Below are 18,305 nucleotides of genomic sequence, written 5' to 3' on the forward strand. Positions count from 1 at the left end.
CTACTATAAGTTCCCATTGTAACCCTCAAAAAATGAACGATTTATTTTCGCGCTCACAAATATACTACTTCTCGGAAGGTGACTAAACGCTTTCCAGGGAGAACGGGTTGCCAAAACTGCACAAAGAAGCTTGCCACTGAGGAATAAATTCTGTGAAACCCTATGCATCCACAGAAGCGCTTGGAAAAACCATTAGAAGCATCACTTTATGAGGAAATTTGGACAAAAGGGAAAAATATTAATTGTGATGAAATTGGCAAAGGAAGTTCAATATGGAGTGAAACTGCGCCATGTCACAAATTAATATAATTTATGTTAATGTTACCCGTAGGGTGGAAGAAGAAAAAAAGAAGAAAAAAAAGAAAAAAAGAAAAAAAATTGCTGCTAAAATAGGATCCCCAAAGGGTTAAACAAATTTACAAAAAAAATAATCAACCGTATGTGGAGGAACTTAAAAAAAAAGGGGTTACCCTTTCGAAAGAACAGTGTTGCTTCTTTTATGTTGTTGTCTTTTCTGTACTCATTAATCATCCCCATGTTAAGCAAACTAATTGAAATTGCACACTCTTCCAGTGAGTTGAGGGCGCACGAGTGTGACTTCAAATTTATGAATAGAGAATAAAGAAGTATCACAAAAGAACCAGTCCCGAATCGTCCGTATCGTAATTTAATTCTGTGGAAGGGAATTGCAATGAGAGGGTTATATGAAGAACATACCGATATATACATATACATACGTATGTATATATATGTATATACATGTGCCGTGATTCACCGAGTGAACCCTCCCATAGCCTATTATCTGAAGAATTACCACTCCTGAAGGTGTACTGTGGCTCCTCATCGTAAACTTCAAATATGCTTGGATCAATAAGTTTCAAATTTTTTGTTAAATTGAAATAGTCGTCCTTACACTGCGCTCAGAAAAAGGGGGGAAAAGAAAGAAAAAATTATGTAGTAGATATACTTCTTAATAACTCCTGTTGGCTTGGTTGTTATAGAAAATCTCTTTCATTTCTATTCCGCGTGTATTCAGACATGTAGGGCGCATGAGTAAAATTCACTCATAGGATTACTTCCACAACGAATATCATCGACAAGGACGAATTCAAATACTCCCAGGGGAGAAACTTTATCTTCTGTGTGAAAAATTCTGTATCGTAATTTTCATTTAAGTCTGTGAAGGCCTTTTGGCATTTTATATGAGGGTCAAGATAAAACAGGCCGTTCTCATTTGCAGCATAAAAGTAGTGAGCACTGGTATGTGCATTGCCACTACTTATACCTTGAAACTGCTTTAGGCCGAAACAGGAGAGTACAGACTGTTTATATTTCACTATGTTAAAAGAATCAGTCCCTAGTTTTAGACAAACCCATATAATGACTAGTATTTTCTCCTTAATTTGAAAAAATTTTAACACTTGATTATTGTAAATTACGCCCGTGTCAAAGGCGACTGAGAAAAAAGCATGCCTTTTTTTTCGCTTTACAAAAAAGTATTCCTTCTTGTTGATGACTTGATCGGCAGAGTCAATCTCTCTCTCCAGAATGGTCTCACTTTTTCCACAGACGTGATCACCTCTTGTTAAGCGGCCTGCACGATTTATCGAAATTTTATTTTTTCTTTTTCTCACAAAACGAACCTTCTTTCTGTTAATGAGGTTGGATATGACAACTGCGCTGCTGGTGGGTCCAAGCCACTCATACACAAAATGCTCCATGTTTTTTTGGCTAACATTTTTATACTTCATGGTTTCGTAAATGATGTTCTGAATGGAGTACTTGGCGATTTCCATGTCTCTGAACTGTAACAGTACAGAGTATGCGAGCGAGTTGTTCACGTTCATGTGTCGAACGGCACTCATGTGTGGGGGTTGCGATGAGTCGGCTTCAACTTTGTCCGCATTGTCAATGTTCATGCGAGGTGCCTTTTCTCCCCCACTGCTTAGGAACATTTCGTAATTCTTAAAATAGCGATATATGTTTTGTTCTCTTCTTGGGGAGGCATTACTCATCCATTCGGAGGCGCATAAGGAGGTGCATAACCCTACGGATTTTACCTCTGTGTCATTAACAATCTCTACTTTTTTGCATTCACAAATTTGGAACTTCTTTGTAGGGGGGAAATTACTACAAGTGCTCATCGTGGAGTTGTTATCATAAAAGTATGGTGCGTCTGATTTTCCATCCGTTATAAAATAATCGGCCTCTTTCATCTGTTCATTGTAGCAATTTCGTCCAGCTATCTTCTCAACATGGTAACTTACGTTGCAGGTATTTATATTTCCCTCACCTTCGCTACTAATGGGTCCCTTCCCACCCCTCACGTGTTGCTCATTTGACATTTTTTTTAGACAATTTCTATAAAATGCGTAATCACTCATATTGTGAAAGAAGGCATATTTTTTGGAGACTTTGTACTTGATGAGTATGTTCGCTAGCACCATTTGGACAACCCGTATCATACATCCCCACCCGGTATCGCTCATGTATATCGATATTGTGTCGTCTCCCTTTGTATGTTTGGTTCTCCTCCTATTTGTAAAATTCCCACATTTATTTTTACTATCTTGGGTTTGCACAAGGGGAATGTTCTCCCTGTCCGAATGGAAAATTTTCAATTTTTTGCCTTGTTTCTTTTCGTTCATTTTCTTGCTAACCTTATCATACCTCACGGCTGCTTCGTTCCTTGCTACAATTTTGGAGTCCTCATCCGATGAGCCATTTAACGAATGATTGTGTGCACAGGGGCATTTACACTCCGGCTGATTAACTACAGGGAGGGTGCCATTTATGGTGGATATTCCGCTGTTGTTATGGTTATCCGCTTCTTCATCAAAGATGAGGGAATCTGTACTTCCTTTCCCCCCATTTGTTCTATTAACATCGGAATTACTTCCATAGTTTTCTAAGTACAGAACAGTTTTGTTGCTATCGTTTGTACTATCGAAAGAGGTGCCCCTATTATTTTCGTCCTCCGAAGCCATTCCGAATAAATCGTTTTTCTCATCAAATAGATTACCATTCGTGTATTTGTAATCGTCTCTGTTGAAATGGGATCTACGAATTGACATGGAATGACTGTCAAAATTCATGTAGAAATATTCCATTTCGTCCAAGTATATTTTTTTGAAAAAATGTTCAGGGAGGTTTGTGAAATTTATGACTTTTTCTTTGTAGTACTTTCTCCTCCTCTTCATCCTCCTGTTGGTCTTTTTTTTCTCCCTCATTTGGTCGTCTTTTCCTTTTTCGCCTTCCGTCGCTTGCTCTGCCTTTTCGCTAAGATTGTTGGAATGTGCCCCTGCGCTGTCTGTGCTACCGGTCATTGATTCTTTGTTACAGTTCGGGGGGGCCATCTCGACACTACTGCGGCTGGGGAAACTTCCACTGGAGGAGCTCCCACTGGAGAAGCAATTTCTATCGCTAATCTTTAAGCGGAAATTCGATCTGTACGTGAAGAGCACCTTCGATTTGCACAAAATTAAAAAAAGCTTAAACGATTCCACATCTTTAAGGTTAAAACGTTTACCGCACATGTAGGCCGTGTTTGACAAGTTGCGCAAATTCAGAGGTAGGTAGTTAAAAATGGAAACCGTGACAAGCATCTTAAAATATCTCCTAAGGGACAAATTGTACTTGATGTTGTTAAAGTAATTTACTAGTTTATATTTCGATGTGCTCGGGTGTGGATGGGCCTCTTCCGTATCCTTCTTTATCGCCCTAGTTGCGTTATTTTTGCATCTTCTATGACTTCTTTTCTTCTTAAAAAGGATATGTGCTTCGTTGTTCTTATTGCTACTGTTCTTGGTGTTTTCACCTACTTCTTTTGATGCCACTTCGCTGGGATTTATATGTCTATCGTGACTGCAGCACCTTTGGGACGAATTTTCGGGAATGCCATTTTCACCTTGTTGCGGCGAACTTGCTTTTTTTCCCATTTTATCGTAACGTGCGGCAGAAGGAAGGTTGGGAAAGTGGAAAACGAAGAACACTGCATAGTGTCATCCGTGCTGGACAGACAACTTCACCGCTTCAGCACGTTGCCCTTTTTGTACACAAGCGAAGGCGAACAGGCAGGCGCAGAACTGGGACATCCCGGAAGGAAGAGGAAAGGGGAGAAACTGGGAAAATGATGACAAAAATGACGAGCAGGGAATGAAAAGGAGAACGCGTTGCTAGGAATTATCATTTTATGCTTCTCCTCCTATGGAGGAAACAGAGTAGACAGTTAAAATGCATAATCACGCAGGCGTACAATTTCGCGGGGCCAATTTTACAAATATGTGGCTACATTTTTTTTTTTTTGTTGGCTCTTTTGTGGGTCACAGAGATCAGTCTTCATAGTATTATTACCCTTGTATTTCGCCCGTGCGCAGAACATTGTGCACGCTTTACCATTTTCCATTTTCCCTTGTCGCAAATGATCAAAACACACTTCCCATTGGCGATCGCGGAAGTTATGTATTACTCAAGGAAGGGGGACTCACATTTTTTCTTTTTTTTAATAGATTTATATCAAAATTAAAATCGATTCAGCTGAAAGCATATTTACACATTGTATAACCCCAGGTACGATGAAACATTTTGTAAGTTTTTCTTTTTACACGTTTGTGCCTAAGTACCGCAGCAGTGTGCGGCGGGCACAATGGCGGTGGAGATGAACCCCCCCTTCGGCGTGCTGCTAATTCGTTAACATTCGTGGGAAATTTAGGGACCATCAGAAAGGGACCCAGGCAAAAAAAAAAAAAAAAGAAGGAAAAGAAAAATTTAGAACGTAACAAAAAAAAAAAGAAAAAAGTAGTGTCCACCATGCGACCCAAATTGCATAGGTAATTTTATTTTTTTCCTTTTCTTTAAACTTTTTTTTTTTTTTTTTTAGATGTTTTTTTTTTTTCATTTTTTTTAAGGGTTAAAGTGTTGTGAAATGTGCAATGATTATTGTACCGTACGGTCCACAGTATTGTTCTTGCTGGAATAGGGAGTTCATTACAAAATTTCCCGTATTGTACGATAAAGAGCAATGTAAAATTCATACAGGGAAAGATGCCGCAATTCCTCATATGTCGCAGTACACTTCACCCTGCTGTTCTTTCATTAGCACTCATAACATAAATCTGTAGCGGGCTCACGCACCATCCCATATACACTTCATTAAATATTCTGTACGCATGATCCTTTAAAGTGTAAAATAGGGCTTGATGAAACATTCAAGCACTCAATAATGCATACTAAGAATACGTGGGCGTCATATATATCTGCGCTCGGACAGTTATATTCACATTTGTTCCATTAGAACTCACGGTTTTACATTTATTTGTGTACTGAAAAATATGGACAGTAAACTTAGTACATATATATATATACTCCTTATCGCAACCCTCATTTAGAATGTAGCATAGGAGCTCCAAAGTTGTGCGACACCGTTTAACCGTACCATGGAACTCTTCTCTGCAATATTGTCCCAGTACACAATACTGTTGCCCATGGGGCATTCGTTAGAACTGCGGGGGCCATTGGGTCCGAATAGTCCACGTAGACCATGTGGTGCATATAGCTCGTGGAACTATATATATGTCCATCTGGAGCAATGTCGCAGCCGTCCAAGAAGAAATCATAGTTTACCGTTAGATAAGTTCTGTGTTGTATTATATCGCCCGCAGATTTAGGGCATAACCTTCAAGTGGACTGCGCGCCAATGTAACCTCCTGTACAAATAGTACATAATGGTGGCAACCATGGTGCGCAGTTCTGACAACCGTAGTATGGAGGTTTGTCTGTATTTTCCTCAAGCAGCGCCATACCCAATGAGGAGGTAACACTCCTGGCGTGGAGTGCGGCCGATATGGCGAAGCTATTCCGCTCGTGGTGTCGTTTATTACACCCGGTATTTGTGCGGAAAAGTAAAAGAGAAAATAGAATTTTCCACTCTATATAAGCAATATGAGTATTGCATTACTAATATGGGAGGTACTGACATATCTATTTGGACAGTCTCGGGCGGGTCTGTCCGTTACATAAGTTCCCGTTCCCATTTCTTTCCCACATTCTATATCCTTCGATGTTTTATATATAGAAAGAAAGTGCTCAAACTGCCCAGGCACTTCCATAGGTAATACAAGTATAAATGATATGCATACACCTGCTAAGTAGATGCGGGTATAAATAATTTGAAGCAAGCAGGAAATGTAAGAAGGGTCCCACTTAATTAGTTCAGGGAATTATATTAAACAGAAAAGTAAAGAAAAAAAAAAAAAGAAGAACGGGAAGGTTCATGATTAAGGGTACGGGAGTGAGGTTCCATAGTTCAGGAATAAGGTTGCAAGGTGTATGACTCTGGGAGCAGAATGTAGGCGTAAACTTTTAGGGTACACCAATCCAGTTTAAAGTTCACGCTTTAGGATTCAGGGGTTTCGTGTTCAGGTTTTAAGTTTAGGGTTTAGGGTTCAGGCTTCAGGATTTAAGGAATATTTTCTTATTTAATATATATATTCATCATAATTTTCTTAGTGATTTATTTATTTGCAAAATCAATGTAAAGGCTACATATAAAATCCTAAACCCTGATACATAGACCCCGAGAACACGAAATGCCTGAATCCTTAGAACCTTCTAATTTTTTTTTTTTTTCCAGAGATTAAGTGTTCTTTCTTCTTTCTTTTCCTCTTAGAACCTTACTTCATCTTTCCCCCTGAACAAACCTTCTTTCCTTTTTCCCCCCTTTAAGAACATTCCTTCCTTCTCCTCCCCATAAAGCTTCTTTCATTTTCCTCTTCGAAAACTTTCTCTTCCTTCCCCCTAAACCTTCCTTCCTCCTAAAACGTTCTTTCATTTCCTTATTAGACCTTCTTTCCTGACCTCCCTGAACCTTCTTTCTCCTTCCCCCTAAACCTTCTTTTCCTTTTCCCCATTAAAACTTCTTCCTTTTCCCCATTAAACCTTACTTCCTTCCTTCCCCCTAAACCTTCTTTCTCCTTTCTTTTCCCTCTTTAAAACCCTTTTCCTTTTTTCCTTCCTTAAACTTTTCTTTCTTCTTTCCCCTCCCTTAAAATTGCCTTCTTCTTCCTTTTCCCTCTTTAAAACTTCTTCCTTTTTTCCTCCCTTAAAATCTTCCTCTTTCCCTATAAATGTTCTTTTCCTTTCCTGCCTAAGAAACCTTTTTTCCTTTTCTTCCCTTTGAAAACCTTCTCTTTTCCTCACCTTCTCCTCTATGAAAGAAATTAAAAAAAAGAAAAGAAAAGAGGAACCTCTCTCCTTCCCTCCTTTCCCTTAAGAACGTTAAAACAATCAGGCCGCACTGTTGTCGTTCTAATAACCGAGGAAAGAACCTTCTTTTTCCTTCTCTTTGAAACCTTCTTTTCATTTCCTTAGGAAACCTTCTTTTTACTTCCTTTTAACCTTCTTTTTCTTTTCTTTTCTTCTTTCTTTTTATTAACAAGCTGCCTGGCTGGAAGGAAAAAAAAGAGAAAAGAAGAAAGGAAAAAGAAAAAGAAAAAAAGAAAAGAAGGTTAAACGTGGAAGGAAAAGGAAGATATTTAGAGTGAGTTTGGGCGAGCGGGTAAACGGGTAAACGGGTAACCGGTAACAGGTAAACCGATAAACGGGTAACCGGTAACAGGAAGTAACCGGTAACGCGGTAACCTATAACCTGTAACTGGAAGGAGAAAAAAAAAAAAAAAAGGAAGTAGTCGTAGTTTGAAGGAGTAGTTTCCAAGGAGTAGTTCCAAAAGAAGTAGTTTGAAGGAGTAGTTTGAAGGAGTAGTTTCCAAGGGAAGTAGTTTGAAGGAGTAGTTTGAAGGAGTAGTTTGAAGGAGTAGTTTGAAGGAGTAGTTTGAAGGAGTAGTTTGAAGGAGTAGTTTGAAGGAGTAGTTTGAAGGAGTAGTTTGAAGGAGTAGTTTGAAGGAGTAGTTTGAAGGAGTAGTTTGAAGGAGTAGTTCCAGAAGAAAGTAGTTTCCAAAAGGAGTAGTTTCAAAAGGAGTAGTTTCCAAAAAGAAGTAGATCAAGAGTAAAGAAAAGAAGAAAAGAAAAGGAAAGAAAATATATATATATATATATATATATATATATGTATGTATGTCAAATTGAAAGGATATATATAGGAATATTTTTTCCAAAAAAAAAAAAAAAAAAAAAGTGGGGGTGGAGGAGGAGGAAGAATATATATGTAATGGTGTTTTTTTTTAATTCTTAATTATATATATTATATATATATATTTTTTAGTTCTATGTATAATATATACATATATATAATATATATATATATATATTTTTCAGTTCCATATTATATATATATATATATATATGTAATATATACATGTATATAATTTTTTGGACGGAGACATACAAGAATGGCAGCATTAGCAGTGAACGATGGATTGTTTGCAGCATGGCTGAAGGAGGTGGCAGCAAAGGCGACGCCTCAGGGGCAGGGTTCCGTAACGGCAGACGACATTAAAGTAAGTGAATACATATACATATACACCTGTATGTATGTATATATGTATGTATACATATATATACATATACATATGTATATATGTATATGTATATGTATGTGTATTGTATATATGTATGTGTTCCCCCTTCCCATTTGTTCCTGCAGGAGGCAATGAAGAAGGATTTAGTGGGAACGTGGAATACATTAGCCCATTGGCTCGTAGGCAGGAAGGAATCACGTGAAGTATCCCTCCACTGTGCGAGCGCGGGAAGCATAGGGGGATGGGGGGGGAATACTGTGCCAGGTCAGTATGTGCAGGAATTATGTAAAGGAATAGTCGAAATAAAATATTTCATGAGTGGAGTGGAAACGAAGAAATGGTGGGGAACGACCGATAAACCAGCAGAAATTGCGCCCCTCACGGATGCTGAATCTTATGCACGCTGTACCGTTGGGACAGTCGCCTTAAGCCAGATCTACGGAGGTCATTGTCACGTGGACGAAGTTATTGAGCACTTAACGGACAAAGTGGAAGGGAAGTTACGGAAACACAGTGGCGCTATCGCACACTTGAATAAATGTAAAAACATTGACCGAACCGCCTTAATGCTTGGTAAAACACTTCTCCAGGAAGGAATCGAAGAGAGCGCGAAAGCAGAGAGGGCGAAGGAGAAGCCCGAGAACTGGAGGATCTATTGGCCATGGAAACATTGGGAACATGTATGTAATCAGGGGAAGAGTGGCGAGGATGAGGCGGGGGAGGCGAAGAGGAAAGAACTGAAGAAACAGAATGCACAACGTATGGCAGAATTCGCGCAACTAACCGAAAAGAAGAACAACGTTGGTGGTATGTCGATAGCAGAAGTATTAACCAATGAAAACTTAAAATTAGAGCCGACCACATTAGCAGATGCACTTAATAATATAATAGAGAACGGCAGCGTGGACACTAACGAAATAGACAAGGTTGTACAGGAGCTGAAGAAGGTGTCTGGGGAAAAAATAGGTTAGTTTATAAGGGGGGAGGGTTGGAAGTAAAAGAAAAAAAAAAAAAGAAAGTTCAACTGTTCACCAACAAGGAGGAACGTGGAGAGAAAGGAAATGAAAGAAAAAGGGTGGAGAAGAAAGAAAAGAGAAAGGGTCTAAGGGAATGTATGGTAGAGGGGGGAAAAGGGAAGGAGAAGGGGAAGGGAAGGGGAAATCCCTTTCCCTTCTCCTTCCCCTTCTCTTTCCCCTTCCCTTACACTTTTATTTCCCCTTCCCTTTCCTTTTTCTTTCCCTTCATTTTTTTTACATGCTTCTTTCCTTTCTTTTTTTTCCCTTTCCTTCTTCCCACAGCTCAGGAATGCATAGAAGACAGCAAAAAAACATTTTGCGATCGCCTAAAATGTGCAAAGAATCATTGGGAATGGACTAACCGGCAGCGGGGCAAGAGCAGCAACGTAAGAAAGCAACTATATACATACAACTATATGTACATATGTATATACGCACATATATGTGTAAACATATACATATATATACATGTATATGTATACGTATGTATACATATGTATGTATATATACATATGTATATATGCATATGCATTTATGCATATGCATATATATATATATATATATATATATATATATATATATATATATATATATATATATATATATATATTACTTAACTTATAGAAAGACTTTTGGGACAATAAGGTAAAGGAATTGTGGGATGAATTAGCAGGGGAAATGAAGAAGACAAATGGCGAAGCCAAAGACGGAAAAGCAAATGGTTGTGAAGGATTGGATAATCCGTCTGACAAGACGGCATGCAATTATTTGCATGCCGGCTTAGAAGCACTGTACAACGGTACGTCGTCGTCGACGGCAGTCGGCGACATCTTATCTACGAAACACCCATCGTTTAGACAAACGATGGGTTGTTTATTACTTCATTCATATGCAAAACACATGAAAGAAAAAGCAACTTGTCTTATTGATGAAGGAATAAATAAGGCATTCCAACTGGGAGAGACTCTTAGTAAGAGAAATACTAATTGCACTGGTAATGGCAAAACTTGCATTCCATGCAAATGGGCAGATAATGCCCAATTGGACAACTGCATCGTGCAGACTGCAGAAGACCAAACGGGCACTGCAAGGGACAAACTGGAAAACATCTTCAAGAAAGACGAGGGCTCCAACATTAGTACAATGCTAACTGAAATAAATAAAATGGAGACTATATGCAACCGTCTCCAATGTATAGCATCCCACTTAAATTCCTCTACCGGACAAAAACAAAATGCGGTAAGTATATTTCATCTGCGGTATGGGGGGAAACAACTGTACCTATGTACTTACATATACATATGCATGTGTACATGTATATACATGTATACATATACACATGTATATATTCGTACATGTGTATACATATATATACTTACATATATATGTGTATGTACGTACGTATATATATATATATATATTTATTCCACCTGCAGCAGAACTTCTGGACAAAGACTGGTGATGTTGGCAAACTGTGGACAGAATTGTCCAACGCCATGACGAATAATGGAAACAACGCAGGTGATTGTGGAACAATAGAAGAAGGCAGTGGCACTGCCACCCCTAGGCAAGCAACTGACCCTGAAAGGAAGGCATGCCAATATCTTACAGCAGGTTTCACCAAACTGAAGAGCATTGCAACACCTGGGAACACTGAGTACCCAACCCTGCATAAAGACCGATCGTTTGTCCAAACAGTGGGTTGTTTCTTACTTCATTCTTATGCAAAACAAATGAAAGACAAAGCGAATTGTTTAGTGGAATCAGGAATAAAAAAAGCTTTTGAGACTGTCGGCCAAAATTTAAATGGGTTAAAATGCAAATGGGATGATGGCGACTATGACAATTGCAAAATTAACACAACTGGAAGCACAGACCCAACGCCAGTAAAGGACAAATTAAAAACAGTACTACCTCCGGACGGTGACAAAACCGTAACTGACACCCTAAAGGAAATAAACATAACAGAGTCTTTATGTGACAAACTCCAATGTGCTGCAGGGAAGTGGTTCCAAAAACAAAACCAAAACAAGCAAGCAGGGAGTACTAATAATAAGCAAACATGGGTAAGTATTACTACCAACATCCAACCTACCACCACAATACAACACTTAGGGGATAGGAAGGAATAAAAAAAAAAACCTCATATTCCGCGTTTAGAAGGGAGGTGTGACGGTGTTAGAACTTAGATTCCGCGTTTAGGAGAAAGGTGTTAGGGTGTTAAAACTTAGATTCCGGGTTTAGGAAGAAGGTTGTAAGGGTGCTAGAACTTAGATTCCGGGTTTAGGAAGAAGGTGTCAGGGTGCAAGAACGTAGATTCCGGGTTTAGTACAAAGGTGTAAGGGTGTTAGAATTCGGATTCCGCGTTCAGGAGGGAGGCGTCAGGGTGTCAGGACTTACATTGCAGATTTAGGAGGAAGTTGTCGGGGTGTTATAACTTAGATTCCGGGTATAGGAGTAAGGTGTCAGGGTGTTAGGACTTAGGTTCCGGGTTTAGGAGGAAGATGTCAGGGTGTTAGGACTTAGATTACGGTTTTAGGACAATGGTGTCAGGGTGTTAGAATATGGTTGTTTTGGGGGTGTTAGAATATGGTTGTTTTGGGGGTGTTAGAATATGGTTGTTTTTGGGGGTGTTAGAATATGGTTGTTTTGGGGGTGTTAGAATATGGTTGTTTTGGGGGTGTTAGAATATGGTTGTTTTGGGGGTGTTAGAATATGGTTGTTTTGGGGGTGTTAGAATAAGGTTGCAGGGGTATTAGAATAAGGTTGTTGGGGTGTTAGAATAAGGTTGCAGGGGTATTAGAATAAGGTTGCGGTGGCGCTGGAATAAAGGTTGTTGGGTTGTCAGAATGATGTTGTTGGGGTGTTGGAATGATGTTGCTGGGGTATTGGAATGATGTTGTTTGGGGTGTTGGAATGATGTTGTTGGGGTGTTAGAATAAAGGTTGTGGGGGTGTTAGAATATGGTTGTTTTGGGGGTGTTAGAATATGGTTGTTTTGGGGGTGTTAGAATAAGGTTGCAGGGGTATTAGAATAAGGTTGTTGGGGTGTTAGAATAAGGTTGCAGGGGTATTAGAATAAGGTTGCGGTGGCGCTGGAATAAAGGTTGTTGGGTTGTCAGAATGATGTTGTTGGGGTTTTGGAATGATGTTGTTTGGGGTGTTGGAATGATGTTGTTTGTGGTGTTGGAATGATGTTGTTGTGGTGTTGGAATGATGTTGTTTGTGGTGTTGGAATGATGTTGTTTGTGGTGTTGGAATGATGTTGTTGTGGTGTTGGAATGATGTTGTTGGGGTGTTGGAATGATGTTGTTGGAGTGTTGGAATGATGTTGTGGGGGTTTTGGAATGATGTTGTTGTGGTGTTGGAATGATGTTGTTTGGGGTGTTGGAATGATGTTGTTGTGGTGTTGGAATGATGTTGTTTGGGGTGCTGGAATGATGTTGTTTGGGGTGTTGGAATGATGTTGTTGTGGTGTTGGAATGATGTTGTTGGGGTGTTGGAATGATGTTGTAGGGGTATTGGAATAACGTTGTAAGGATGTCAGAATAAGGTTTTAGGGTATAAGAGTAAGGTTCCAAGGTTCAGGATTCAGGTTCCGGGGTTAGCTTTAGCTACTTTAGGGGGGGAGAGGAAAAACTCCTCGAAGACAGAGATCGGATAATACGCACTAACCGGATACTATACACCAACCGGATACTCCACCTACCGGATACTACACCAACAGAATACTACAACAACCTACTAACTGCATATATATAACTTTTTCCTTTTTTTTTATAGTGTGGCTTCTGGAAGGAGGGCGTCGGAGGCGCCCTGAAGACGATGTTCGAACAAATCGCTCAGAATGGAGCGGACAAATCAAAGAACAATACTGGTATATGCAAAGATTTTGGTGACGGTAATGATGATAGTGTTGAAAGAAGGGCATGTAATCATATCACAGCAGGTTTAGAACACATTAAAAACATTTCGAGTGGTAGTGGTAATGGTAATGACCAACTGCTCCATCGAGCAGTTGGTTGCATTGCTCTTAATATGTACGCAACTAAAATAAGAGATGCAACGGAGTCAAGTTGTCCCATTGGTGAGGAGAAAATAAATAAAATGTTTGAAGATTGGAATCAAAAGTATAATAATAATTCGTGTAAAGGTAGCGGTAATAACAATGGTTGTTTTGAATGCAAGAGGGATGCGAATTTTAGTGGTTGCCACCTGAGCGTCTCAGACGCTCTGGTGGATGAAAAAAATACAAATTGCAATGATAATGACAAAAGAAAAAATGTCCAAACTCAAATGAACATATTCCTCAACGAAGACAACCAACCCCAATCCCAATCCCAATCCATCTCCCAAGTGAAGTCCACCTTATCTACTATCACGGACATTACGAAATCTCCTTTCTGTACTCAACTCCAATGTGCAGCAAAACAATACCAAGCAAAAAAAAAAAATGGAACACCACTATCTTCGGTAAGGGTGGACAACAACATCATATATACATATATACATATGTACATATGTATATATATATAATACCACCACCCCCTTATACAGGACAACTTTTGGAAGGAGCAGACTGGCGAGGTCCATAGCCTGTGGCAAGAATTGGCAGACGCCATGAAGGCAAATACGAACAACGAAGATCAATGTAATACCATGGATAACGGCACTGGCGCCCCTGCCAATGGCAGATCTGCCACTGAACCTGAAAAGAAGGCATGCAATTATTTGCATGCCGGTCTTAAATATTTAAAGGAAAATTCAACATCCAACGGCAAAATACTGTCTGAGGACCCACTGTTGAAACAAACAGTGGGTTGTATCCTTCTTAAAGAATATGCAAAAAAAATGAAGGAAGACTCAAAATGTGTTATCGATTCCGGTTTAAAGAAGGCTTTCGAGACTGCTGGCCAAAATTTAATTGGGGGACAATGCAAATTGGATGACAACTATGACAACTGCAACATTACCACAACTGGCAGCACAAGTCCTATGCCAGTGAAGGACAAATTAAAAGAAGTTCAGCCCAAAATTAGCACCACCGCAAAAGAGAACCTACCGGAAATAAATGAAATGACCACTTTATGCGATTATATTAGATGCGCCGGACCCAAATGGTTCAGAAATCACAACCCAGTAGGGAATAGTGGTGCGAAGAAGGATTGGGTAAGTATTACTACAACTAACACAACACTGAGAGGGTAGAAGGAATAGAAGGAAAAAAAGAAACAAAAAAATTCAGATTTCGGGTTTAAGAATAAAGGTTTTATGGGTGTTAGAATAAAGGTTGTGGGGGTGTTGGAATGATGTTGTTGGGGTGTCAGAATAAGGTTTCAGGGTTTAGGAGTAAGGTTCCGGGGTTAGCTTTAGTTACTTTAGGGCGGGAAAGGAAGAACTCCTCGCAGACAGTGACGGGATACGACAACAACCGGATACTACACCAACCGGATACTACGCCAACCGGATACTACACCAACCGGATGCTACACCAACCGGATGCTACACCAACCGGATACTACACGAACCGGATACTACACGAACCGGATACTACACGAACCGGATACTACACGAACCGGATACTGCACGAACCGGATACTACACCAACCGGATACTACACCAACCGGATACTACACAAACTGGAAACTACACAACCTACTAACTACATATATATAACCTTTTCTTTTTCTTTTACAGTGTGACTTTTGGGATAAGGACGGCGTCAGACCAGAACTGGTGAAGATGTTCGAGAAGATCGATTCCGATGGAAAGACCACTACTAATGGTATATGCACCACTTTTGGTGATGGTAATGAACATAGTGTTGAAAGAAAAGCATGTAATCATATCACGGCAGGATTAAAATATATTGACCAAGTTGAGGGTACTCTGACGGGTCATGAGGTTGATGACAAGTTTTTTAAACAATCTATGATGTGCGCAGCACTTAATCTTTACGCTGATAGAATAAAAAATGAAACGGAAAATGTTTGTCCCATTGATGAGACAAGAATAAAACAAATGTTTAATGATTGGAATGAACAGAATAATAAAAATTCTTCGCCTTTGCCTCGGACTCCATGTAATAGTGCTAATACTAATGAATGTTTTGTTTGCACAAGGCAAAACTCAGACTTTAATAATTGCAACCTCCTCCTTGATCAAGACCTCATTGGAACACCATCACAATCACAAAATGGACAAAATTGCAATGATAACGATGAAAATAAAGACGTCCCCAAAAAAATGACCAAACTCCTCCAAACTGAACCCAAAATGGACGAAACATTAATGAACATAAATGAAATGAAATCTTCTTTCTGTACTCAAGTCCAATGCGCCGCAAAGAAATGGAAATCAGCAAAGAACAAAATCACAAATGGAAAGGCAAGTGGACAGAGCACCGATGTGAAGTGGGTAAGGGCGGTAGACAATTACATATATATATATATATATATATACGTGAACATAAATGCATATATATATATATATGTATATGTATATATATATGTATATGTATATATATATGTATGTGCATGTGTATATGTATGTATATATGTATATGTATATATATGTATATATGTATATATATATGTATACACATATGTGTATACATATGTGTATACATATACATATATATTTTTTTTTTCTCTCTTTTCTTCTTTTATGATCAGAGTGAAATGGAAACAAGCATTAAGGATGCATTAACGAAACTTCTAGAACATATGATGCAACCTTCGGAGCAGAAGGACGTTGACAAATATTGCAGTGACAAGGACGCTGAATGGTATAAACTTGGCCATAAAGAAAGCAAAACAAATAAAGCAGCTTGTTTACTTTTTGCTTCAGGATTAAAGCACATTTATGGCCGTCCCAACGGCCAAAAGAAGGATAGGTTTAAGGGCCCATCGTTTGAACAAACGATGGGTTGTTTATTTCTTAAAGAATATTCAAAACAATTGAAAGACTTGGCAAATGAGAAGAAAAGAGGACATAGTTGGGTACATCCTCTTTGTGACATAGATAAGGGCATAAAACATGCTTTTAGCAAAAGTAATACCATTATGGAAGAATCACCTCAATGCAAAGGTACTAATGTTCCTAATTCTTGTTTTGTGTGCACAGAAGAAGGAGGTTATGATGATTGCAAAATTGGCGATGACAAAATAGAGGACAATGTTAAACCACTACTCCAAAAGGAACAAACCCATATGCAACAAACTTTGGAGAATACAGTCTGTCCCATCCTTCTTACGGATCTCCTTACCCCTTTTGTTCCTTTGGCTCCTGTCTCTATTGGCCTTTCTGCTATGGCTTATTACCTTTGGAAGGTAAGATTAAAAAAAAAAAAAAAATTAATGGGAAAAAAAATTTTTTTTAATGGTTAAAAGGAAAAAAAAAAGTTTTTAATGGACAAAATTAATTATTAAAAGGAAAAAAAAAATTTTTTTAATGATTAAAAGAAAAAAAAATTAATGGGAAAAAAATTTTTTTAATGGTTAAAAAAAAAAATTTTAATGGACAAAATTAATTGTTAAAAGGAAAAAAAAAATTTTTAATGGTTAAAAGGAAAAGAAAAATTTTTTTAATGGTTAAAAGGAAAAAAAAAAATTTTTAATGGTTTAAATAAAATAAAATAAATGTGTAAAAATAACATTTCACAATCTTCAGTAAAAATATATCTTCCCATTTTTTTTTTTTTTTTTTTTTTCTGTAGTATTTTGGTCCTCTTGGTAGAGGACCACGTTTCAGAAGATCTCCTGCTGAAATTCCTGGTCCATCAGTACAGGAACAAGTCCTCGATCATGTGGAAGAAGCCGGTTCACATGAATATCGATTGGTGAAGAAACGAAAACCTCGTTCTGCTGCAACGAGAACAGAACGTTCTGGTCACGCGAATCGTCGCGCGATTATTGAAATTCATTTTGAAGTGTTGGATGAATGTCAAAAAGGGGACACACAATTGAACCAGAAGGATTTTCTGGAACTTTTGGTTCAAGAATTCATGGGATCCGAATTTATGAAAGAAGAACAGGTTCCTAAGGAGGAGGTTCTTATGGAAGATGTTCCTTTGGAACGTGTTTCTATTGAAGAGGTTCTAAGTTCAGGTTCCGGGTTACTGGTTTAAGGTTCAGTGTTCATGGTCTCAGGTTCACGGTTTAGGTTTAGGTTTCATTGTTTAGGGTTTAGGGTTCAGGGTTCAGGGTTTATGTTTTAGGGTTTAGGGTTTATGTTTTAGGGTTTAGGGTTTAGGTTCAGGGTTCAGGGTTTAGGGTTCAGTGTTTAGGGTTCAGTGTTTAGGGTTCAGTGTTTAGGGTTCAGTGTTTAGGGTTCAGTGTTTAGGGTTCAGTGTTTAGGGTTCAGTGTTTAGGGTTCAGTGTTTAGGGTTCATGGGTTTAGGGTTTAGGGTTTAGGGTTCAGTGTTTAGGGTTCACAGTTTAGGGTTTAGGATTCACGGTTCAGGGTTTAGTGTTCAGGGTTTTGTGTTCAGGGTTTAGTGTTCATGGTTTAGGGTTCACAGTTTAGGGTTTACAGTTTAGGGTTCACAGTTTAGGGTTCACCGTTTAGGGTTCAGGGTTTAGTGTTCAAGGTTTAGGGTTCGTTTAGGGTTCACAATTTAGGGTTCACAATTTAGGGTTCACAGTTTAGGGTTTACAGTTTAGGGTTTATGGTCTCAGGTTCACGGTTCATGGTTTAGGACTGGAGTAAATATGTGATAAGGAGAATATTGATTTGATACGCCCCTTGTCTTTTTTTTTTTTATGTGATAAATAGACATAAGGAGTTTGAATATTCATGTTATTTCTTATTCTTTT

The 18,305-nt window shown here is 38.7% G+C and overlaps 2 protein-coding genes across 2 annotated transcripts; one reads left to right on the forward strand and one right to left on the reverse strand.

Moving 5' to 3' along the window:
- Positions 1 to 629: 629 nt before the first annotated feature.
- PKNH_1340700 (cysteine protease ATG4, putative) lies at positions 630 to 3,938 on the reverse strand (the record flags this gene model as incomplete). Its single annotated transcript, XM_002260789.1, has 3 exons — positions 630 to 673; positions 815 to 914; positions 1,077 to 3,938. 3 exons carry the CDS (start codon positions 3,936 to 3,938, stop codon positions 630 to 632), a joined length of 3,006 nt encoding a protein of 1,001 aa, XP_002260825.1.
- A 4,407-nt stretch (positions 3,939 to 8,345) lies between these two features.
- Positions 8,346 to 17,617, forward strand: PKNH_1340800 (SICAvar, type I; the record flags this gene model as incomplete). The annotated part of the gene is made up of 10 exons (XM_039113567.1): positions 8,346 to 8,453; positions 8,600 to 9,440; positions 9,773 to 9,876; positions 10,115 to 10,729; positions 10,927 to 11,556; positions 13,273 to 13,962; positions 14,047 to 14,658; positions 15,187 to 15,906; positions 16,164 to 16,820; positions 17,207 to 17,617. The coding sequence occupies 10 exons, from the start codon at positions 8,346 to 8,348 to the stop codon at positions 17,615 to 17,617; spliced, it is 5,388 nt and encodes a 1,795-aa protein (XP_038969943.1).
- Positions 17,618 to 18,305: the final 688 nt, after the last annotated feature.

This window comes from Plasmodium knowlesi (assembly GCF_000006355.2).
Source record: "Plasmodium knowlesi strain H genome assembly, chromosome: 13".
Lineage (NCBI taxonomy): Eukaryota > Apicomplexa > Aconoidasida > Haemosporida > Plasmodiidae > Plasmodium > Plasmodium knowlesi.